We start from the raw sequence: 24068 nt of genomic DNA, 5'->3' as shown, positions 1-24068 counted from the left end.
CCTGCCAAATGTGAATCTCCATTGTATTTAATATAATCTTCATATAGCTATAAATGTTTAGTTTGACAGTGGATTTCTTGTATACAAAAAATGTTTTTTTTTTTTTTTTTTACCAAAATATTTTCACAAAGTAGATGCCCCTTAAAAGAATACAAGGGTATTTAATCTTCTGTTTTACCCCGAAGATAACCTTTCAAATTTTCAAGATTTCTTTTGTGATTGTACAACAACATCTCTCAAGAAGATGAAGGACGTACGCCGGGAGGTGAAGGGGTCAACTGTACCCGTCCACTATCTCAACTTTAAAGACACAAAAAGCGGATTTGATTAAAATTTAAGAAAATGTTAAAATCGGGCCCCCTTTACGAAAAGATTGTTATGCCCTTGCTTTAGTCTACAGATTAGATTTAATTCTATTTAAAAGAGTTCAAACTGATTAGCCAAACAGTAAAATTCCCATTATATGTTAGACGGAATTTTTAAATATTCGATCTCCAAAGTCGAAAGAAAGTTATACATCAAGAAATATTAACTTGATTTTTTGATAAACCAAGTTATTTTTTATCTGATTTGCTTATATTGAAAATTATTAGTTGAAAAATGCTTACACATTTTTATTAATGGAAGTTGGGAAGTCAAACTTAAATTTTCGTGAAATTAACTTAAAACTCGAATTGTAAGCGGTGTTTTATTGTTTTTAGAAAATATACTCGACAGGCGGCCTTCTAGTTTAGTAAGTATTAAAAATACATTTTATATTCGCCTCCTTATAACATCGACTATTAATAAATTAAAAAACCTGCTTTAAATTTGCAGAATATAAAGTCGACATTTTAGTAAGACGCTTTTTATAATATTATTTAAAGGCTTAGGTTGTCCAGACGCAGCCGGCCATCGTTCTCGGTTAGATATAGTGTGTCCGCCAAGCATTGTTCCGTGATCAGCTCCTCCACGCGCTCATTCATCTAGGGTCGGACACATATAACGAGATTAGCAAGCGAGATTAAGACAGATATATATATATATAATTATATATATATATGAACTTACGCCCTTGGCCTTGCGTTCGGTTAACGCTTCGGGATATTTGAAGGCTGGGCCAAAGTTCACACTGACCGTGGCGCTCTTGTGTATGGAAATGGCCGGAAAATAGCTGCCCCCATAAAGATCCTCGAAAGCCACGCCCTGCGACTGTCCATTCTTGAAGAACTCAATGCGACTGCCGCTCAAAATGTGCAGGTTTTTAAGGGTCTCTGTAATTTTGTCCTTGTCCTCGTAGTACAAATGCGATTTGAATTTAACGAGCGGCTAATCCAAATTGTAAAAAGGGAAAACCAATCAAATCATGATTAAAAATTTGCAGCTAATGCGAGGAGAGACCTACGCGATCTTTGAATGTGTTGGGCAGATAGTTGAGGGTGGGCAACTCGGGTAGCTCGATGAGCAGGCCCAGTGTGTCGCCCTCACCATAAGCCTCACTGTAGTGCTTGCCGTGGCTCTCCGTGAACTTGGTGCCCTTGCGCGATCGCCAGGAGTAGCCGAATTTGTCATAGCCCAGCGGCGCCTGCAGATTACCATATTCCCGTCCCCAGCCGATACGAGTCGCTGCACCCTCCGGCATTTCCTCAATGGTGATCTCGTAGTACCAGCTGCCGCGATTCACAGCTGAACACAAATTAAATAAATTAAATCGATTTACACTCGAATTCCTGGTTGTAATCCGTGGATTAACTTACAGTGGGTGGCGCGCACTTGAGAATATCCACGCTCGCCGGTCACCGCCAGGCGATCCTCGCTAATCTTTAGCTGCGGCGCACGATCGTGCAGCGCCAGGAGCACTGCGTGTGGTACCAGCGTCCGATATAGCCAGCCGGGTATGGGTTTGCCCGCCCAGTCGGCGCTCTCATCGAACTCCTGGCGGAACGGCGCATGCGGATCGGGCTCGGCGAGTATGTAACGATAGCCATCCTTATTGAATGGATGCTCCAGCGGATAACCATGCGGCGGCAGTTTCACATTGGCCGTCACATCCGAGCTGGGGCGACCCTTCTTGCCCGTCGGCCCAGCATCGGTGCCCGGAAATTTGCGCTTCTGTCTGTTGCTCTTGGCGAGCGTGGCTGCAAAAAAAAATCCGTGTAAAAGTCTATAAGTTGATGTACGTGACTAGAGAGTGGTTGGGTGGGTGGTGGTTGAGTGGGTGGTTGTCAATGTGTTGAGCAGGTTACTCCACTTACAGTCTTCTTCGCTGCTGGCAAACGACGCTGAACTCTGAGTTGACGTCATCGCAAGGACAATAAAAACATATATATATTTATATATATAAATGTGTGTTTGTGTATGTGGAAGAAAGAGCGTAATTGCGACGCGCTTTAAATCAATAAGCTAGCGACAGACAGCAAACAGCGCACACTTAACGAGCCACAGCCAAAAAGAGCAACAACAATAAAAATAAATATGTATATATAACGCAACTATCAATTAATTATTAGTGTAATGAACAAGTTCCGTTCGCGAGCCCCACCCACCCCGTTCTATAGTTCTTTGTTTGTTGTCTTTTTTGGTTATTGTTGTTGTGGGTGTGTGGTCAGAAGACGACGACAAATAAGAAACTACCGCGAAACGTAATTACGATCAGCTTTCGCTTAGCCGGAATTGCGAAAAAAAATACAATCAACGACGAGAGCGCAAAAAGTGTGAGAGAGAGAGAGAGCGCGAAGAGCAGCGAGCGCGAGCAATGAATTTAATCTTAGAAACACTCAACATAACAATAACAACAACAACAAAATGTGCATAGATAACTGCCGCATGAGCAGAAACAGAGAAATGAAACACACACACACAGGCACACACACGACGCACGCAAAGCATGTTTAGAAAGAGCGTGCAAAAGGAATGCGATGAATAAAAAATAGACATTGCATTAATTGGATTTCATGGCAAATTTAGCCAAATTGGACCCACTGTGCACGCTCAGCTGTAACGAATGGTGGGCACAACAGAAATGATTGCCACAACTGATTGCCAAGCACCGATTTATGAATACCCTTTAAGTTCGTAATTATGAATAAATTAGCAAATTGTTTTGGTTTAATGTCGTTTAATACTCACCTTGTATGTAACCATCCTCGGTAAGGCGCAATGCGCCCGTTTTGCTCATAACCTCGTAGTTGGGTTTGATCTGGCGCAGATCCTGATGGAAAAGCCCGTACATGGCCCCATGCTCAGCGTGCTCCTCGTAGACGAACAGCGTGTTGACATCCTTGATCAGCGATCGCTGCACCGTCGAGTACCAGGACTGCGTCAACCGTCGCGGCATCGTGGTCATTGCCTCCCAGTTTTGCTCAATGTAGGGTATAATCTCCTTGTCCTTGCTGAACTGTATGTGCTGCTTGCCATCGCGTAAAGCCGCCTGCTGCATATTCGCAATCGCGCACTGGCACATCTGAGATATTGCTTAAAGAGTGAAATACAAATACAGACAGTGAATAATTTATAATGAGCAATTTTATATTAGCCACTTACTGGCCTGACTTTTGCGAAAGCTTTCCAGGCCGGTGCCCGAGCAATTTTTGCACACAAATATATAATTGGAGATAAAGGGCAGTATTTTGCCCTTGCCTAGTTGATATGTTATGCAGGTCTCATGCACCCATCGCGAGCATGTTGCACACAGCAGCTCGATCAGGTTGAGGTTGCGTTCCTTGCCACTAAAAAATATAGAAAATTGCTGCTTATCAGAGAATCACAACGTCTGGTCACATTTGTGCGCATACCAATAACAAATGCCGGCTGTGGTCGGCCTGTCGCTGCCTTCCCCAACTACAGCTGCGCAGCCGACGGTGGCAGAGGTACGTTGCTCTTGCAATTGCATTTTCTCGTCGTCGGTGTTGAAGCTGAGCTCGGTGGTGGCCTCAGAAGGTGAGCTGGTCTCCATTCCGCAGTCGTCCATGCTTAATTATGGAATCTAATTGGATGTTTTATTCACAAAATATGTAAACAAATGAATTGTGCTGTCAGAATAAGTTGCCAAATCGGCGGCGATTTATCGAAAATTGTTCAAGTGAACAAAGTGAGCTATCAAAATTTGGTCACCCCAGAATGTTCAATGGTTCAATGTTAATAAGAGCGCGCTCTAAGGAACGATAAAAAGTGCCGTTACTCACTTTCTAATCCGAAAAGATGTTTCATTTGATTAATAAAGTTTCGCGAAAAAGAGTTTAACAGTGTAATGCAAAGAGTTAATCTGAAAGACCCTCCAAGTGGAATTTAAAAGCAGCAAAGAAACTCCATTCATATAAAATTATCAACAGCGACTTTACAGACAAGTTATTGCTTAACGTCTTATATTGATATTTTCATCTATGATAGCTAGTTCAACGTTTAATTTAAAAAATAGTAAATGCCGGTTGGGTGAGTGAATTGTCAATTTATCGAAGTTCCATCGCGTATCGTCTGCAATCCACAGAGTATCGTATCTCACACACACAGACATTTAGAGTTGCCTTCAAAATAGTCGGCCAGCCGCCACACTCGCTGCCCGTCTATCGGTCGTGTAGTAGCGATGTTTCTTATCGACAGAAAATATATCTAGAAAATATATCAAATCATAAAAATTTACTAGAATTTAAGAGAATTTTTTATATATGCAATGCTAGACAAGTACGTATTGTGTGCATGAGAGTGAGTGGCATTAAGTTCGCAATATAAATGGAATTGCTTGGAAGCAACAAACGACTGACGATATCAAATAAAAGCCCACCAACAAATTCGACTTTGCGACAACGGCAAACGCTGGCAGAGGCGAAGGAGGCAACGGCAACGGCGAATCAAACGGATCTTAAGAAGTAGAAGCAGCCGCCGCAGCAGCAGCTACGGCTTTCGGTATAGCCGCACCAAAAACAACCAGAGCACAATGTGCGAGGTTTGCGCCGATTTCCAAAATCTATTGGAGCTGTGTAAGTAGCTACAAAAAAAAAAAAGAAAAAAAGAGAAAAAAGAAAAGCAAAATCGTGAAAAATATTGCTTATAATGTGTCGGCTTTACACTGTGACAACTGTCTAAATGTGCGCCCACACCTCCCCCATACCCCACCCCCAATCCCCCCTCACATACATACACTTTGTATTTTTCAGATGAGGTGCGCGTGGCCAGTTCGGAGCTTAAGTTTCAGCTGCTGCTAAAGAGCGAAATTGAGACGACATTCAACTACATTCAGTCGTGGCCACAGCGTCAGTGCATGTGCTTGTATCGTGACAACAAGAACTATGATCGTTTCAATCTGGTGGTGCAGTCGCTCATCTGTCTGACGGTGCAGCATTTGAAGCACATCGATCATCTGATCGACAGCTATAAGCGTTTGACTGCCAGCGCAGCGCAGGTGGTCGCCCAGGCGCAACGGAAGCCACCAGCACCGGAAAGGGAGGCACACAACGACAATGACAGCGAAAGCGAAAACAAGTCCAAGGAGCAGCTGGCGTCCTCGTCGTCGTTATCATCGTCATCGCCGACTTCTGCCCGCGCCGCTGATGAGAACAAAGCCAAGCTTGCGGACGGCAGCGGCGATGAGGAGAAACGTGCCTCGGGCGATGGCCCCGGACCGCCAAAGAAGCCACCAACAACACCGCCACTGCCAGCCCCACCAAGTAGCACCAAATCACATCCACAATACACCGAAGAGCCATGGATACTGCCGGAGGTGGAGAAGCTGCTCGTTCTCGTTTCCAAGGTATTTCTACTCAACTTTCCGCTGTACATTGCCCACAAGCACGGCATGCACTCCCGCCTAGACGATCTACAGGCTGACGAAGCGCACCACTTGGCCCTAATCTGCGATCTGCACGACAACGATCTGCCCATCTACCTGCTGCGCAACGTGAGTCTCTTCTGCAATTCGGGCGGCTTTGGCGCCATGTCCCTCTGCTTCGAGCATCCCGATTTGCCTGTGTCCACGGCACACTCCATGACTGCCACAGTGTCGAATGTGAAGCTCTGGCTCAACTATCACTGCAACACCCAGCTCTTTGTGCCACTCCGCAGCCGCATTCTGCAGTACATGTGCAAGCTATCCGATCAGAATCTGCGTTCAGCGGCGACGCGTGCCATGGCTGACTTTGTGTGGTCCTCCATGCGGGATCCCCTCGACGTGGCCGTCAACTTTGATACCGAGGGCCTGGCGCTGGCTTTCAAGTATTTCACATCCACCACACTGACGATGCGTTTGGCGGGTGAGTGCTCGGATGAATTGAATGCATTTTAAATATTTGCTAAATATTCTTAGTATTCATATTCTTAAGCTTCGCTTTCAATAATCGCTTAAATTATGAGATGTCTTAGAGTTAATTTAGATGCCTCATCTAGCTAAATCTCAAATTTATCATTTAAATATCTAACGTATTTCACTTAAGTTAAGTTTTAAATATTTGCTAAATTTGTATTTATAAACATCGCTTTCAATTATAAAATAATATTAACAGATTAAAGTAGAAGATGGGTTACTGGTTATTTTGATGCCTAATAAGTGCTTAGAATGGCTCAAGTTAATCATTAAAATGCAATATACATAAATTATTTGTATCTTCCGGAGCAACTGGTTTTGTGTAAATATTTTTAATGTCAATAATCAATCGTCAATAATCAAAAATCAATTGGAACTTTACCTTAATTGTTTCATCTTTTTTTTAGGCATGGCGCAGATCAATGCTCACATCAATTTATTCAATGAGATCTGCACAACGGAGACGGTCAATGAGGTGGAGCTGTTTGGTCAGCGCATTGCCAACTGGCTGACGGAGAATCAGATTGTGCAGCATCTGTTTGGGCCGAATCTGCACGTGGAGATTGTGAAGCAGGCGCATGTACTTCTTAACTTCCTGGCCGTGGAGAATCAGATCTCCGAGGAGGACATCAAGCTAATTTGGCAAGCAACGCAGCTGAAGCACTGCTCGAAGACCATATTTGATATTTTACCGGCACTCGTAAAGAATCTGGCACCGCGTCCGGCCATGCATTTGTATTCGCTGCTGTGCCGCATGGATCCCAAGGAGCACACGGAGCAAAGCATTTACATTGCCTCCGCCCTGACCAAGTTGATTTGGACGCGCGATTGCACGCGCAGCCAAATGAATTTGATGCAAGACCATTTGCTTGGCTCGAATGTGACGGCCTCCAGCTCGGACAGCGGCAGCATTGAGGGTAGCAACACCGAGGATGATCATGTCGGTGCCGACGACAGCAGCATTGCTAGTGGTGGTGGCGGTGGCGGTGTCAGCGGAGGAGGTGGTGGTGGTCACAAAAGTCCCGTCGATGGGGTAACACCTTGCAAACAGGCCAGGCACAGGCGGCATATTTGTGATCCCACCACCGAGAAGGTCAAGCAACTGAGTGGCGAGGACATGGCCAAGGTGGACATCAAGTAAGTCCAATTGATGATATACAATGTGAGATTTAATTATTGTCTGACTGATTCGTTTCTGTTTGTGCTTGTAGAAACCATCGCATTGTGAACATCATCGACAACACCAGCAGCGAGGAGGAGTTGCAATCGCGAGCTGCTCTCGAGCTGCAGATGCATCGCAAGAAGACGAGCAACAAGCGCCGCCGGCCAAAAGCCAGCAGCAACAAACAACAGCAGCTGTTGCTGCCGCATGAGCTCGTCGAAATATGGGACGGTGCCGAGGATGTGCCCAGCAGTGATGACGGCGATGCCGATGGCGATGGCGAACTGCTCGCAGACAGCGATGAATGCAGCGATGGCGCCGGCCATCAACTGGTGCCCGCCGCTGTCCTGAAACATTTGCACGGCGAAGGACCGTATATACGTGCCATTGCCGAGACGAACATCAGCGAACTGTTGAGCGGCGCCGAGAATGATGGCAGTTATTCCTCGCCCATGAGCAATAAATCGGAGAAGAATCTTGCCGACTTCGATGACGAGGATGTGTCGCCGTGCGAGGAGGAATTGGCGCAACTTGTCAATTCTCATGTGGGCCGTGTGACTGCCCCAAATTGTGATGTTGCACCGGGCTTTGCAGCTGCCGCCGCTGTTGCTCTGATGGCCGTACAATCCGCCGTGGCCATGCAAAAGTCCGGTGAATCGAATGTGGCTGTTGCCGCCGCTGCTGTTGCCGCAGCCGCTGTTGCCACCGGCAATGCGCAACAATCGTTGGCGGCCATGCGACATCAGGCGAATGCAGCGGCCGCCGCTGCTGCTGCCGCCGCTGCCAAATCAAAGTCGGACTCCGATGTGGATCTCATGGAGGGCAGCAACAAGCAGCAGCACTCACCCAAGGCGGCCAACAATCAGCCCTCCTTCAAGCTCAACGATGTCTGCCAGCCTGGCAATACGCTACTCTGGGATCTGCTGCAGGATGACAAAATTGTGAGTATATTTTAAATGAATTTGAGCTCAAGATTAAATTCCCAAAATTAAAAAGATCTTGTTCCTTGGTATTTAATACTCAAATACGAGACTTTCATAAATATTAAACAAATTGGCTTTTATTTTTTCTTTGCTGATGAAGGCAACCCAAATCTGATTTTAAAATACTTTTTATCTATTATTTTACTAAATATTAATTGAGGGCAAATCTTGATAGACTCCCAAACTGGAGAGATCTTATCCTTAGCTATGAAATATGAATCAAAACTTAAAGGATCTTATTTCTTTGGTATTTATTCTTTGACTTTTATCTTTGATTAATATTAAATTCTTAAAGTATAAATCTGATTTTAAAGTAGGCGAGGTTTGAGGTATATCTTAGCTTAGCCATATTTATCCTTCAGGTTTAGGAATACAATCATTGAGTGAATCATGTATTGATTAAATTTCATGCATTGTGTTTTCAGGGTCAACTTGGCGAATCTCTGGCATTGGAGGCGGAGAAGGCACTGGCGACGCTGCTATGCTTCAGCATGGACCGCCAGCTGCGCACAAAGTTCATTGAGGGTTGTCTGCAGAACGTGGCGAACAATCGCAGTGTGATTGTCAGCTTGAGATTGCTGCCGAAGCTGTTTGCGTCATTCCAACAGTTTCGGCAATCGGACACACACACAATGACGATGTGGGCAGAGCGCAATCATCGCATGATGCAGTGCTTCTTCAACAACATTCGCCACTATGCCAGGCGGCATGCGGAGCTGCTGATCAATCAGAATGGGGAGCAGCAACAGCAGCAGCTGGGCCTTCAGCTATACTCGCACAAGACGCAAGTTTCAGTGCGGCTGCAGTTTCTGTCATCGATCTTCTCGTCGGTGGGCTCGCCAAAGAACTTTCGCCTCACGTTGGACCAGTTGGACGCACTGTGGGAGTGGCTAGCGCATGATCCCGAGTGCTCCGACTGCTATTTCTCGTGGCTACAGGCGCAAACCAAGGGCGGCGATCAACATGCCCTCGGCATCGATGCCCTGCAACATTTATACTTGAAAAAGCTACCGGAACTGCGACCCGAAGAGTTCTCCATGGTGGCGTTGGGCCTGTTCCAGCAACTGTGCAGTTTCGCCCGCATCGCCATGGCCGAGTACGAGAAGCACAGCGATGCCATCACCGCCAATTCCAGTGCCGTAGGCATGTACCACTTGTGGCAGATCGCATTGCGTGCCCAGAGCAACGAGGTCTCGCTGGCAGCGATCCAATACATCAACATGTACTACATGGGCCAGCAGCTGCGCCTGGAAAAGGAGTTTGTCTCCCAGTGCATGGACAACTTGGTGCAGGCGGCAACAGCATTGGAATGGTAAGTTGCAACCAATCGAGATTTCAATAAAATTGCATAAAGAGAATCTGGCATTTGGAATAGGTGCAAAAGAACTTCTAGCTCCATACATGGATAGACTTCTCCTTGTTGACACAACCTCCAAAATGAATGTAATGATTACAATAGACTTTATCATGCAATCAATTTAGACTGCTCTATCATTAGGAACTACACTTTAAACTTATTGTCTCCGGAATAATATTTTCGCTTGCATTTGTTGTTGGGCATATTCTAATTAATACTAATTATTTTGTTTTTCCCAATTCGTGCAACAAATGTTGGACCATTTTGCACTTAAATACCCTCCGAAATCTTGTAAATAATTCTTATTTTTATTTATTTATTTTATTTTATTGAAATTCTACTATTTGTATTTTCCTGTGCCGATTGATTTCAGTTGACATTAAATAAATAATAATTATGATATCATTTGTATGCTTTGTGGTACTATAAAGCTTTATCCGTGGCTAATGTTTTTCTTTGCGTATTGTAACCACATTTTAAATTGTGTATAGCAAATCTCTATTTCTAATCTCAAAGAATTTTAAAAGCAAGTTGGAATCTGCTTGGTTGAGAGAAAATAATGTTTCGCCAGCCGGATTTTTAATATTTAATTTACAAATTAATTTTACTCACAAAATCCTTTAGTCCAAACAAGATTCGTTTTTATATTTTGGAAAAGATTTTCATCTTATGATCTTTAAAATTTCCCATTTTATATTTGGCAGAGTATTGATCTGAAGATATTTTAAAATTATGATTATGCCTCTAGATAGATTCTTAATAACTCTTTTTTTTTAAATGATTAAGAATATTCAAAAATGTTTATGTATGAACTTAACATCTATAAAAAACCCACAAATATTTACATATACCTGTACTCCATTTAAATTGTAAACTAAAATCATTTAAATTGTTATATTTTTGCAGCATTGAGGATGAGAATGCCTTGATGCGAGTACAGCGTGGCTTGCTGCTGTTGAATACGCATCTGGACACGTTTAGGCGACGCTATGCCTTCCACTTGCGGCGCTGGGCAATCGAGGGCAAGGGGATTGGCTCGCACAGCAATTTGAAGAACGAGGGCGCCGGTCCACCGTTGAGGATTGTGCTGCAACAGGCTGGGCTATCGGAGAAGAGTCTGCTGCAGATGCATGCCTGTGATCTGATTGCCGATCTCAAGGCGGAGGTGTCCAAGTGGTGGGAGAGCCTGCAGTCGGGCATGACGGCGCCGGTGCTGGGCCTGCTCTTAAGCGACGGTCCGCTGCGGATAATAACACAGGGCCAGGAGCTCACCTCGGACTATGATGAGCGGACGTTGGGCGATGCCGGCTTCAAGGACAATCAGATTGTGTACGTCTCGTTGGGCGGACGTGGTGCGCGGCGCAAGGAGACAAATGTGGAGCATCCATCGATGTTGCCGCCACCGCCAAAGGAATGCCTGCCGACGGTGCTACTGCTGCAACCGAAATACTTTGAGAAACTCTTCTGTCTGATGCAGACGCTGGGCGACATGAAGCCGCAGTCGTCAACGGTGCATCTGCAGCATCACACCAAGGCACAGCTTTTGTCGCGCCGTGTTTGGGACATATTAGCGATGCTGCCGACGAATCCGCACATTTTGGATGCGTTCAAGAATCTGGTCAACGATCTCAATGAGCTGCAGCAATTGGACGCCGTCGGCGATCAGGAGCAGCTGGCCAACAAGCGCAAGCAAATCAAACAGAAGTTCAACGAACTGCTCGATCCTAGCAATCTGCAAAAGTTCATGTACTCCCTGCACATCGTCGAGAGCCTGGCGCTGAGCAGCGCACCGCGTCAAGCGGCTGCTGCCGGCGCTGCTGCGACCGGTTCCAATGGCAGTCTGGTCATTGTGGAGCAGCCGCGTCTTAAGAAGGGCACCAACCGCCGGCACAACAGCAACGAGCAGCCGCCGGAGCCAAAACGGAGCAGCAGCAGCAGTGATTGCAGCAAGGAGCTGATCGGCTGCTCAGAGCTGGATACGACGACGACGACACAACCATCGACGCCACGCTCCGGCAGCGATGCGGATGTCACCGAATTCCAGTCCAGCGGCGGCGACAAAGAGAACCATCCCAAGCAGATTAGCAAGCGGCAGAAGAAGATCGATGCACCGATCGAGCTAGAGCGTCCAATTGGCTGTGTGACACCACCACCGCCGCCAGCAGCGCCGGCGGCAGCAGCAACCATATTGCCAGCGGCGACAGCGGCGGCGCCCGTGCGCAGTGTGCTGCTCGGCGAGAGCAGCAAGTGGAGCGAGGCATTCATAAAATGCGGTGGACTGCAGCATCTGTACGAGATCTTCAGCGGCGGCCAGCTGCAGCAGAGCGCCCATGCCAAGGAGCTGGCGCTGAACGAGTGGCGTCACGACTGCCTCGCCAGCCTGTTACGCATCCTTTGGCTGTTGGGCTTCGAGGAGCTGCAGACGCAGGATGCACACGTGCTGATGTCGCGACCGCATGCCTTCATGCTGCAGCTAATGGAGGTGCCACAGTGTCTGCAGCGTCTCTCGAGCATTCTCAGTGATGAAGTGCATCAGCATTTGTCCACCGGCGCCACCTCGTTGGTGTTCCCCTATCAGTTCCATCAGCTGCGTACTGGTTTCTGGGGACGCGCCCAACTGGTACAGTTCACCATGAATATTCTGGTGAGCTTTGTGCATGCCTCGTCCGAGGCGCGTCGTCTGCTCTGGTCCCAGCCGGAGCAATGCACGTGGCTGCAGAAGTTCATACTCGAGGATCCGGAGCCGGCGGTGCGCCGTGAAATCTGCGCCGGTCTCTATCGCATCTGTTTGGGCAATGCGCAAAGCTATCGTCTGCTGTTGGCGCCGCTGCTGCACAAGCTGATCGCCCTGCTGCCGCGTGCCGAGCAGATGAGCTCCTCGGTGCAGCACACCCAGTTTCTGCTCTCCGAGGAGGGCAAGGAGCCGTATGGACCGGCGTGTCGAGATTACTTCTGGCTGCTGGCGCGACTCGTGGACACCCTGACGCCCGAAATGGTCGCCGAGGAGCGCATCGATATCGAGCTGCTGTGCGAGAGCATCTCGGAGAGCATTCTCGGCCGGGACTATCACGAACTGCGGCACGGCTATCAGGATGATGGCCTGGTCGGGCTGCTAAATCTCATGTCGAACCTGATCAAGTACGACACCAGTTACAAGTACAGAACGAAGGCGCTCAGTTTCATTGAGCAGCTCATCGAGTTTCTGTTCGAGATGCCCTCACCGGCCAACCGGCAGAAGCCCAAATGCAAATCGGCCACATCGCGTGCCGCTGCATACGATCTGCTCGTAGAGCTGTCCCGCGGCTGTGCCACCAACTATGGCTATCTGCATGGTCGCCTGCTGGCGCAGCACAAGTCCGGACCCAAGCAGCCGTATCCCTGGGACTATTGGCCACGTGACGAGGGCCGTGCCGAGTGCGGCTATGTCGGCCTAACGAATCTGGGTGCCACCTGCTACATGGCCAGCTGCATACAGCATCTGTACATGATGCCACAGGCGCGTGCCGCAATTTTGCGCCTGCCCCCGGCCGGGGCACAGAAGCATGCGCCGACGCTGCTGGAATTACAACGAATGTTCGCTTATCTGTTGGAGTCGGAGCGCAAGGCGTATAATCCGCGTAGCTTTTGTCGGGTCTATCAGATGGACCATCAGCCGCTGAATACGGGCGAGCAGAAGGATATGGCCGAGTTCTTTATTGATCTGGTGTCGAAGCTGGAGGAGATGACACCCGATCTGAAGCATCTGGTGAAGCGTCTGTTCTGCGGCACCTTGAGCAACAATGTGGTCTCATTGGATTGCGGACATGTCTCGCGCACCGCCGAGGAATTCTATACGGTTCGCTGTCAGGTTGCGGATATGCGCAATCTGCAGGAGTCGCTCGACGAGGTGACCGTCAAAGATACGCTCGAGGGCGACAACATGTACACGTGCTCGCAGTGCGGCAAAAAGGTGCGCGCCGAGAAGCGCGCCTGCTTCAAGAAACTGCCACAGATACTGTGCTTCAATACGATGCGATATACGTTCAACATGGTCACCATGCTCAAGGAGAAGGTCAACACGCACTTCTCATTTCCGCTGCGTCTCAATATGTGCCACTATGTGGAGAAGACGCTGATGCCGCAGCAGTACAAGGAGGATCGCGAGAAGCGGAAGCGCGAGGATCTCGAGGCAGCGGAGAACGAAAAGGCTGAGGCGACACTGGACGCTGACATCGAGGAGTGCTATGAGTAAGTGACTACACATGGAATGTTATCTTTCAGTTCGTTTTGAAAACCAAAAAAAAACATTTTGTTCTTTTGTTGCAGGTACGAATTGGTTGGCGTTACAGTGCACACGGGAACCGCGGATGGTGGACACTATTACAGCTTCATCAAGGAGCGCACGAAAAGCAATTATCATCCGCACGAGCGTTGGTTCCTTTTCAATGATGCCGAAGTCAAGCCATTTGATCCCTCGCAAATAGCAGCCGAGTGCTTTGGTGGCGAGATGACAGTAAGTCTTCATTTCCAACTAAAGATTATTCCACTTACATATTCCTCTATTTCATGTTAAAGAGCAAAACGTACGACTCAGTGACCGAAAAGTATTTGGACTTTAGCTTTGAGAAGACCAATTCTGCGTATATGCTGTTCTATGAGCGACGCTTGCCTGAACATCTGCAGCGTCGACACTCGGAGCTACTGGCGACGCCAACGCCAAGTCCCACCAACGAGGATAAGCCCGAAGCGGAAGAACCCCTTAAAGCGGAGACGCTGATTAACAATAATAAAAAAGATTCCACAAATGAGGACGAGGCGCATCCACCACTTAAGGCACAGCCGCTGGAGAAAGAGAGGGATGAGAGCCAAACTGAAAAGTTGCAGCCAGAGCAGCAGCAGGAAGAGTCCGCCAAGAACGATGATGAGAAGAAGGGAGAGGAGGAGCAAATAACAGCCAATTGTGATAATTTGAAGTCGAATAATAACAAAGAACAACCGCAGGCGTCAACCTCAAAGGGTGCCGTCGTCGCGGAAGCCAAAGTGTCCACAAAGCCACAACAGTTTCGTCCATTGTTGAGCAAGGAGCTAGAGGATTGGATATGGCAGGACAATAGACAGTTCCTGCAAGATCGCAACATCTTCGAGCACACCTACTTCAAGTGAGCAGACAACAAGCAAAAACAATCTCAATAAGAGTATATAGTTGCTAATTGCTTTCGATTTTGCTTGCAGCTTCATGTGGCAGATTTGCGGCCATATACCACAGACATTAATCTCGGACACGGACGTCACCTGCATGGCGGCCAAGTTGTCTGTGTCATTTTTTATTGAAACATTCATACATGCCAAGGAAAAGGTGAGCATTCGAATAGTAATAAACCTCAATAAATATAGATTTGAGTCCCACTGCATAAGACTTGGAATATAATGTTTAGGTTTTTTATTGTTTCTACAGCTTTATATTTTTAACATATTTAAAACCAAGCCTTTTCTTTTTAAAACTTTAATCAAATTTGATCCATGAAATGATCGTTAATAAATTTGAAATACATTCCTATTTTTTTTTACATGGATACCTTTTATAATATATATATATTAATATTATATTATATATTATATTATAATTACTCACTCTATTTTCGCATAAAAACAACAACAAACTAATTTGTTTTTTAATTAATTCAATTAATTTTCACATTGATACTTTTTAGTTAGTTAGGCAGACTTCTGCAGATTTTTATTATAATTAGTGATTCTAATTTGCATTAAATAAGGACTTATGTTTTCTTATACAACCTATAAATAGATAATGATAATAGATTATGTTTTCTGTTTCCTCAACTAACAAATCAGATGATGCAATTTGAAGTTTCATGAGAAACAAATTTCAGAATTGAACTAATCTCCACTGTTTGACTTGCTTAATTTGATTTTTACACAAGTGATTATAATGACTTGTTTAGTGTCTTAAATAAGTTTCAAAGCAAGCTTGTTTTTTAATTTGTTGTTTGTTTTATTTTTATGTAAAGGAATTCAAAGAATTACTGATATCTAATAATTTTAACACCACAATCATTTTAATTTACAGCCCACGATGGTTCCTTGGGTGGAATTGCTTACAAAGCAGTTTAATGCCAGTGAAGAGGCTTGCGAATGGTTCCTTTCGCACATGTCCGTGGAACCATTTTGGCCCGTACAGGTGCTAATCCAGTGTCCAAATCAAATGGTGCGTCAAATGTTTCAGCGTCTGGTCGTTCATGTCATACAGCGGCTACGGTAAGTGTTCCTTTTAAAATTAATTCTTGATTGCACTTTCAACTTACTTTTACCACATTTTTATAGTGCAACACATGCTGATCTGTATCTGGGCGTTGAAACGGATGAAAATGACAGGGAGCTGATTGGCCAGGCATCGTGTGTGACACGGTTTATAAGCTCGCTAATTTCGCTGCTGGAGCATGGAGCTCGCTCGCATTTGCGTCATTTGTCCGAATACTTTAGCCTGATGTGCGAGTTCTCGCGCATGGGCGATGAGGAGGCATTGTTTCTGTTGCGCATCGGTGTACTCAAGAGCCTGGTCGACTTCTACCTGGGCCATAAGCAAACGGATAGTGTAAGTCGACAGCAAACACGCAAAACAATTGATCAAAATTTATATTTTAACCATATGTGTTTGCCCACTGCAGATTGACATCAGCTCGGACAACGAGGACAACTCGTCAGATGAAGCGCTTTCAGTTGAAAAAATGCGTCCAGCGTCGCTAGACAAAATGATTGCACTCTGTGCCAGTCTTGTGGAGCGTTCGCGTGGCGCCGATTTTCGATTGAGACTGTCGCCGAAAGACTTCAATGCCATTGCCGGCGGAAAGGTGATACTGAAAAAGCTCTCAAGCGGTTGATATATCATCAATAATCAATCATCAATCAATTCAAGCACAACCACATCGTTTTAACGTCAATTATCAAAACACAAAACCATAACATAAATCCATCAAAAACCAAACAATCTAATATATCTAATGCCTGTGTGTATATATTTGTTTCACATATATTTCGTAGGGCTTTCCATTTTTGTATCAACAAATAAAGGACGGCATTAATCCGCACCAGACAAAGCATTTAATCCATGCGCTCTGCCGCTGGGACGATCGCTTGGCCACCCAAATCATCAGTATGCTCTTCGCCTCGGTCACCAAGCACACCGAGCTCTGTGCACCATTCTTCAAGCTGCTCACTTTGCTCACCGAGACGCAGGGCGGACCGGTTGGCCTGCCCTGCTTCACCCAGCTAGTGCTGCCCCGCATGTGGGATGCGGCCGAGTACTGTCCACAGTCAGTGCTTGACTGGCTGTCGCTGCAGGCGACAAAAAATAAAATCGCCCATGCCTGGATACTACAGTCCGCCGAGCAATGGCTGGAACAGTTTCTCCTCGCCCACGATAATACGCGCGTACGAAATGGTAGGCGATGGCTAAAAATTTGACATCTTTCGGTCCTCTCAAATCTCAGTGTATATTCATATTGTTGTAGCCGCTGCCTGTCTGCTGGTGGCGTTGGTGCCCTCGCAACCGTTTCGGGCCAACTTTCGCGCCCACTCGCAGCACAAGTTGTTGGCCCTCAATCCGCACAGTTACCGGTAAAGATTAGCTGCACTTGAACCTGAAATGGGTTCATGATGGCAGCGTTATGTGAATTTGTCTTTTGTTATCTTGCATTTGCAGCGACATCAACAGCGATGCCCAGGTGGTGCTGCATCAGGTGATCACATTGCTGCTGCGACTACTGCGTCCAGCGAGGGTGTATGCGGACATTGGGGCACATGGCACCACAAAGTTGACCGCCTATTTTAATCTACTCAGCTACTGTATGGTTTCAAAGACTGAAAAACTAATGGCAAGTTTGGCAGCACTGCATCGCAATCCGGTCGAAACCATCAAATCTAAACATGTTATTTATACGCTTGCAGATAGGTTCGTTTATGCGCTCCCTGTGGGAGCTGTTCCATCCGCGTCTCTCCGAGCCCAGCGTACCGGCGCATCACAACAAGCACGCACTGCTCACCTTCTGGCATCATTCGCTTGTCGACTGCCCCGAAAATGCGGCCATGGTCGCCAACTGTCCGGAGATTACCCGCAACATTGCATTTAACTATATACTGTAAGGCTATCTATTGTTAATGATCTCCGTGTTACGTTACGGTTCCATCAATCCAAAAAAAAAACATTGTTCCATTCAGTGCCGATCACGATGACGCGGAAATTGTTACTTACAATCGGTCCATGCTGCCCGCCTACTATGGACTCCTGCGTCTGTGCTGTGAGCAGAGTCGAGCACTCACCCGCCAATTGGCACAGCATCAGAATCTACAATGGGCCTTCAAGAACATCACGCCGCATCCCACACAATATGCGGCCGCTGTTGATGAGCTCTTTAAACTGATGGCACTGTTTGCCACCCGCCATTCGGATGCCAGCGAACAGGAGAAACTGGATGTCATCGCCTTCAGACGCTCCGTCATTGTAGCCTACACAAGCAGCCTGGACGCACGGGTCTCCTGGTCCACTCTCATTAGTGCGCTCAAAATACTGGGTAAGCTCTAAATAAAATCTACTATTGCAAAGAAAATACCATTGCAATGGGCATAATAACGTTTGTAACCCGATACATTTTTTAAAAAGTAGACTCCAATTTTGTAACGATAAAATAGTAGATGGAGAAGACACTTCAGCAACTACTCTAGATCTTTAGAACTAGATTATCGATAGGAAACTCTGCCTCTAACTCTCTCTTCTAGCTGTCCCAATAATTATTTCCCAATTTGCGCCAGACTGCTTTTTGGCATTATATATCTTTTGTAAACTACTTTATTTTGTTTTCAATACCACAATAACATGACAATAATTATTTTTTCAATTGCGATATCATTATTTTGTATTATTTTGAAATTTGCACTCTTTTCAACTTGACATGACTGTGACTGTTGATCTAAGCATCAGTATTTATTGAAAATACTATAAAATCAATTATCGGGCTGCTCCTAATTTTGTATATATAGGAAATTGTTAAAAGCGAATTTCGCAATTGTCTTAGCCCATTGTCGTTAGAAATTAAATTAAAATATTCAACTTTACATACCTTACATTCCCATCAGAACTAAACTAAAATTAGACAGGAAAGAATGGTTATCTTAGCAACGCCTTTTTAAATCGAAGTTAATCTGCTAACATCTAAATTTGAGTCTGGAGTTTGAAATGTAATATGTTCTCTTATTCACGATTGGCTGTAATCTGTTTATTCCACGAAATAAGAATTATAATAAACAAAGTTTAAATATATTGCTTATTGTGCATGTATAATATATAACTATTCTCAAACTATTTGACTTATAAACGCCTTACTATTTGCTAATAATATGCAATTAGTGCTGACGATTGCTTTTATTAAGAAGCTAGTCTGCTTGTATAACGAATTAAAGCCTCATTTGTTATTTGCTTGCAGTGGACAACGACGATGATCGCATGCTGGTCATTTATAATGGCGGCATTGAGATGTGCTTCGAGGCGTTGCACACGTTACATTCCATGCATCACGAGGCAACCGCCTGTCATGTGGCTGGGGATCTGTTGGATCTGCTCGGGGAGATGGTGCTGCTGCTGGCCACGTTGCGCATGCGCACCGACAATCCGGCGCAAAAGAAGCAGCAGCAACAGCAACTGGAGCAGCAGCTGCAATTGCAGCAGCAACAATTGCTGCAGAAGCAACAGCAGACGCAGTGCACCCAAGCGCCACAGACGCCCCAGCAGAAGGAGAAGCAGCTGCAGCAGCAAATGCAGCAGCATCTGCAATTGCAACAAATGCAGTTGCAGCAACAGCATTTTCTGCGCCAGCAACATCAACACTCGGCATTGGCCAAGGCGCTGCCCGATGCCATCAAGCGGCTGGCAACGCTGCTGAACACATTCAACTCGCCGGAGATTAGTCGCATGGCGCTGGAGGTGCTCAAGGAGCTGGTGCGCAACACCAGCCTGGAGGCCACCAGCATTTTGGCGCCCATTTTAATCAACTGCCATTTGTCTGTGGCCAATGCACCCAACGCAATTGGCCCCTTGGGACCCTATTTTCCACGTCGCGGTGCCAAACAAACGCCGTGGCCACTGGGTGCCAAGAACTCGCCACGACCACCCAGGCCGATGGTGCAGATGTGCATTGCCCTGTCAGAGTTGGCGCCACGTGGCCTCGACACCGAGTACGATGCCCAAGTGGATGCCTTCTACAGGCCGTATCATGACTTCATCGATGTGATGCTGCGCATGTGCATCAACACGGGCACCCTCAACGACACTCTCGTCAAGCTGCACTGCCTGGTGGCCATTGAGTCGACGCCGCTCCATTTCAACTACTTTCCCAAATTCTGGGTGGGCATACACAACAATGCACTAACGCACAAGTGAGTTAACCACTGGACATTTATATATTCTTAATCAATTGAAATATAGAATAGCAATCGGAGTAATAAACTATATTCATAGTTTTCTTAAAACCCAAATATCGGAACTGATATATGGATATAGTCCGTATCGGAATCAGAAAGAAAACTAACTCTTTTTCTGATCAAAGGCTACAAATTGATTTAGACAGTTTTCAAACCTGGCGTGGAGTAAATTTATTAAATCTATAATTGTGATAAATGCAAAATTAATTTCTTTTTATAGGCTAATTCCCTTTTTAAATAACTCTTGTCTTATTGGCACACCACTTGACCTGATCGCATTGAATGCGTTGATGATTTGCGTATTCTTAGATCTTCTGCTTCTGAATCAAAAACAATTTCTATTTTTCTCTCTTCGGGGTCTTAACTGAATTACTAACACTTGGTTTACCTGTTCACCGAAGTCTCCTCTCTTGCTTACAACTCTCATAACCTTACCAAAACTAAACTTGGCCCGAATGGAATGTTTTCACTTGTTTTTCAATGTTCGATACTATTACATTTAAATAAATGTAATAAAGATTAAAAGTACTGATATAAATTCCACGTTAGTTAAAGGAACATGTAAACTTTTAGCAAAATAATTAAACAGTCAAATCAATGTGTATATTAAGGAAACTTTTCATAATTATTCGAAGGACTTATTAAAGTACTTTCAATTTTGTACCCATAGATATTCGGAACTGCTTGTGAAGAATCCGTTGCTAATCGAGTATCTGCATAATGTGCTCAGAGATGAGCGGAGCATGCTGAAGGATACTTTTGTGCGAGAGTTTCTGGAGCTGTACTATCACAAAGTGGCCGCACAGCTGCCGGTGGCTCGAATGATCTACACGATTAACTATGGCATGCACTCCAAGGATGACATCGAGGAGCTCTGCGGTGATCTCTTTGCCATACGCATTATTGCCCAGGCGACGGGTGTGCCGACCTCCGTGCGCAAGGAACTCCGCGGATCGCTAAGGGCGCTGCTCAACAAGAGCGAGCGCTTTCAAAAGGAAGTGGAGCGAGGTTGGTTTTACTCCTATGTGCTTACAAGATGATAAGTCTGATAAATATTGTATCTCATTTTGCAGATCAATTCCCAAACAAGAAGCAAAAACGTGAATCCGGCAAGGAGAAGGAGCAAACGTCATCAGCCGGCCAGTCTGAGGCAGAGACCGCAGACAATTCGCCAGATGGCAAAGAGAAGGTTGAATCGGTGGATAAGATCAGCACGGCGGATGTGTCCATGGAAATGCCCAGTGACTCTGCTGTAGGCGCTGACGATGCTGCTCCTGCTGCTGTCGCTGTTAGTGTCGCTGCAACGGAACCAGCGACACCAGCTGCTGACTACGCGGACGAGCATATGGCGAGTCCTGCTTCCGAGAAGCAAGAGAAAGGATCGATTCCCTCGTCCGATGACGAAACGGAACTGGAAGATGAATTGGAGCCGACACCCAAGCGTAATAAGAAATCGGCCAACAAGAAGACCGCTCACGATCGGGCCAACGAGGAGCGCAAGCGGCGTCTGAGCAATTTGCTCTCCATGGAATCCTACATACAAAGCATTTTTACCATCATCAAACGAGATGGGGGAAATGCGTCCAATGCAGCAGCTCCTAGCAGCAGGGAGCTGCCCAGTGAAGAGTTGCCTGTTGAGGCATCCACATCAGCCGCTGCTGCGGCGGCAATCCGGGCCAGGCCCAAGGGTGCCACAACGCCGCCGGAGCCCGAGGATGATATACTGCAGGGCAATTACAATTTTGAGATTGATACAAGCGAAATGAATTTACACGCAACTCTACCGCTGAAGTCCAAGTCGGTCAACGGTCAGGATCAGGATCAGGATCAGGAGGCGGCGGACACATTCAATGAATCGCTGCCGGCGGCAACTGCAGCTGTGGTCAACAGCGTCGTCCCACCCATCAGCGCCGCTGCCGGCAGCGTTGTTGCATCCACTTCCCAGGCAGCGAGTCCAACACAAATTTAGTTGTCGTTCAATGATTTGCTAAGCATTTTATTTTACGGCAAGCCATTGGAATGATGATGGTGGTGATGATGATGATGATGATGATGATGATGGCAGGCTAGGCGGCTAGGCGCATCCGACAATGGCTATACACTGGCTCAGGCTGAGGCTCACATAGGTACTACTACTACGAATTTTTGGCCAAAGGTCAAAAGTTGATGCAAGGAATGATTTGAACAACCCAAGGTTGGTGCTATGCCTCCTTCGTGGCACGCGGAGGCGAACGATTTTTGAGCAAGGACAGTTATACTAAATTAAAATTAATCTAGCAACATATTCAAGCGGTAACACATCAATTCAAATAGTTATGTAATTCACACACACACGCACACATCTACATCGACACGCATATATACATACATATATAAATATATACATATATAAATACATGCATACCACATCCATACATACATCCTTACATACATACATACATCCATACATCCATACAATTAGCAATAATGATAAACGTTACTATTTTAAGACTTCCATGAAATCATCCAAAATTCCCCCATTTCAAATTGATAATTAGGCAACAAGTTAGAAAACATCTTCAATGCAAGAACCTTGTTATGCACTACGAAATGCCAAATAAACAAATGCATTAAGGGCAACAATACAAAAACAACAGCAACAACAAAAGCAAAAGCAAAAAACAAAAGATATTAGAAACAAACAAGAAAACATTAAACAAATATGAATGTGTGTTGAAAAACGGCTTCTGAGACGCTAATATATCGTATATATATATATGTTGTAGTAGAAATCTGTAGGTACGTTTTACGCTGCTAATTACATTTTGGTTTAGTTTCGTATCGTGTTCACAATCCCCACCCCCTTCCCCACAACTCCTACTCCGTCTCGTCTCCTTATCCATATGCACTATAACTGAATGTTAGAGACAAATGAGCAGATAATACAGATATAACAGATATTATATACTAAACTAACCAACACTTTTTTATTACATAATAATAAATGGATGTGTAACAATTTTCATTGTAAATTGCTGATGAACGGGTTACGAATTGAATAATTTTTACGTTCTTTAGTTCATGTGAGAATAAATTGTAATTACGCACATAAGTCTAGTAAGTTGTCCATGTGAAACACAATAGGACAAAGTTAAAAACAAAAAAACAGAAACAACTTTAAAAAGAAAAAGAAAAAAAACAGAAAAACCAATAAACTGAAAAAACCCATTACTTAAAAGGGGCGCATAAAATTTTAGTCTTAAGTCACAGCAATCGATCGAAATCTAAAATATGTAATGTTGAACAACAAAACAGAAAAACAAAAACAAAAAATAAGAGCAAATAACAATAAAAACAATGCAGCATATAAGTTAATACTATGTGTAATTATTAATTCCTCTGGTTTTACAATTTAATTGAAAATAGCTAAAGAGAAAGCGAATATCATAAATAGTCAGATAATTGAGTTTTTCCCATGAAAAACTTTAATGTGATAATCGAATTGAAATTTACTCAATCGTTTTTAACAATTTAACATCAAAATCAGATTGTTCTCATGGCTTTCAAACTGTTCTTGCATACTGTTCTCTCTGGTCTTCAAACTGTTCTTGCATACTGTTCTCTCTCGGCCATCAAACTGCTCTTGCACACGGTTCTCTCTTGGCTTTCAAACTGTTCTTGCATACTGTTCTCTCTTGACTCTCAAACTTTCAACTGCATCTGTTGTGAGGATTGTCATACTGCATGACATGCAGCGTTTTCGTTGTTAACCTGTTGCACTTAACCCTCGATAGTTCTTACCGTTGAAGCGCATGCGCTGTGACAAATGTCAAAGTCATCGTA

The 24068-nt window shown here is 45.2% G+C and overlaps 2 protein-coding genes across 3 annotated transcripts; one reads left to right on the top strand and one right to left on the bottom strand.

Moving 5' to 3' along the window:
• Positions 1–657: 657 nt before the first annotated feature.
• On the bottom strand, positions 658–3983 carry LOC6564425 (set1/Ash2 histone methyltransferase complex subunit ASH2). 2 transcript variants are annotated; one of them, XM_001990031.3, is made up of 7 exons: positions 3774–3983; positions 3523–3707; positions 3109–3453; positions 1737–2117; positions 1385–1665; positions 1051–1308; positions 658–965 (listed from the first exon to the last, which is right to left on the bottom strand). In XM_001990031.3, exons 1-7 carry the CDS (start codon positions 3947–3949, stop codon positions 861–863), a joined length of 1731 nt encoding a protein of 576 aa, XP_001990067.1. In that variant the 5' UTR covers positions 3950–3983; the 3' UTR covers positions 658–860. The 2 variants fall into 2 exon arrangements, with proteins under 2 accessions (XP_001990067.1, XP_032593308.1); XM_032737417.1 differs by lacking the exons at positions 3109–3453; positions 3523–3707; positions 3774–3983 and adding an exon at positions 2235–2606.
• Positions 3984–4628: 645 nt separating this feature from the next.
• Positions 4629–22609, top strand: LOC6564426 (ubiquitin carboxyl-terminal hydrolase puf). Its single transcript, XM_001990032.3, has 20 exons — positions 4629–4955; positions 5133–6224; positions 6682–7411; positions 7486–8377; positions 8845–9731; positions 10683–14003; positions 14082–14268; positions 14331–14914; positions 14988–15111; positions 15844–16031; positions 16098–16368; positions 16442–16624; positions 16815–17214; positions 17285–17390; positions 17476–17647; positions 17721–17911; positions 17991–18343; positions 19253–20201; positions 20917–21254; positions 21320–22609. Exons 1-20 carry the CDS (start codon positions 4913–4915, stop codon positions 22213–22215), a joined length of 11907 nt encoding a protein of 3968 aa, XP_001990068.1. The 5' UTR covers positions 4629–4912; the 3' UTR covers positions 22216–22609.
• The last annotated feature ends 1459 nt before the right edge of the window (positions 22610–24068 follow it).

This window comes from Drosophila grimshawi, unplaced genomic scaffold (genome assembly GCF_018153295.1).
Source record: "Drosophila grimshawi isolate 15287-2541.00 unplaced genomic scaffold, ASM1815329v1 contig_311, whole genome shotgun sequence".
Lineage (NCBI taxonomy): Eukaryota > Metazoa > Arthropoda > Insecta > Diptera > Drosophilidae > Drosophila > Drosophila grimshawi.
The sequence above is the reverse complement of the archived record's forward strand: the minus strand, read 5'-3'. Positions and strand labels throughout refer to the sequence as shown.

Bases quoted from the DNA above. Each gene is read 5' to 3' on its own strand.
- LOC6564425 (XM_001990031.3), bottom strand. From the start codon at position 3,949: ATGGACGACTGCGGAATGGAGACCAGCTCACCTTCTGAGGCCACCACC. The intron at 2,118-3,108 runs GTGAGTATTAAA...TTTTTTTTGCAG, and splicing joins CGAGGATGGTTACATACAAG to CCACGCTCGCCAAGAGCAAC. The intron at 1,309-1,384 runs GTAGGTCTCTCC...AATTTGGATTAG, and splicing joins CCAACACATTCAAAGATCGC to CCGCTCGTTAAATTCAAATC.
- LOC6564426 (XM_001990032.3), top strand. From the start codon at position 4,913: ATGTGCGAGGTTTGCGCCGATTTCCAAAATCTATTGGAGCTGT. The intron at 4,956-5,132 runs GTAAGTAGCTAC...TGTATTTTTCAG, and splicing joins CCAAAATCTATTGGAGCTGT to ATGAGGTGCGCGTGGCCAGT. The intron at 8,378-8,844 runs GTGAGTATATTT...TTGTGTTTTCAG, and splicing joins TGCTGCAGGATGACAAAATT to GGTCAACTTGGCGAATCTCT.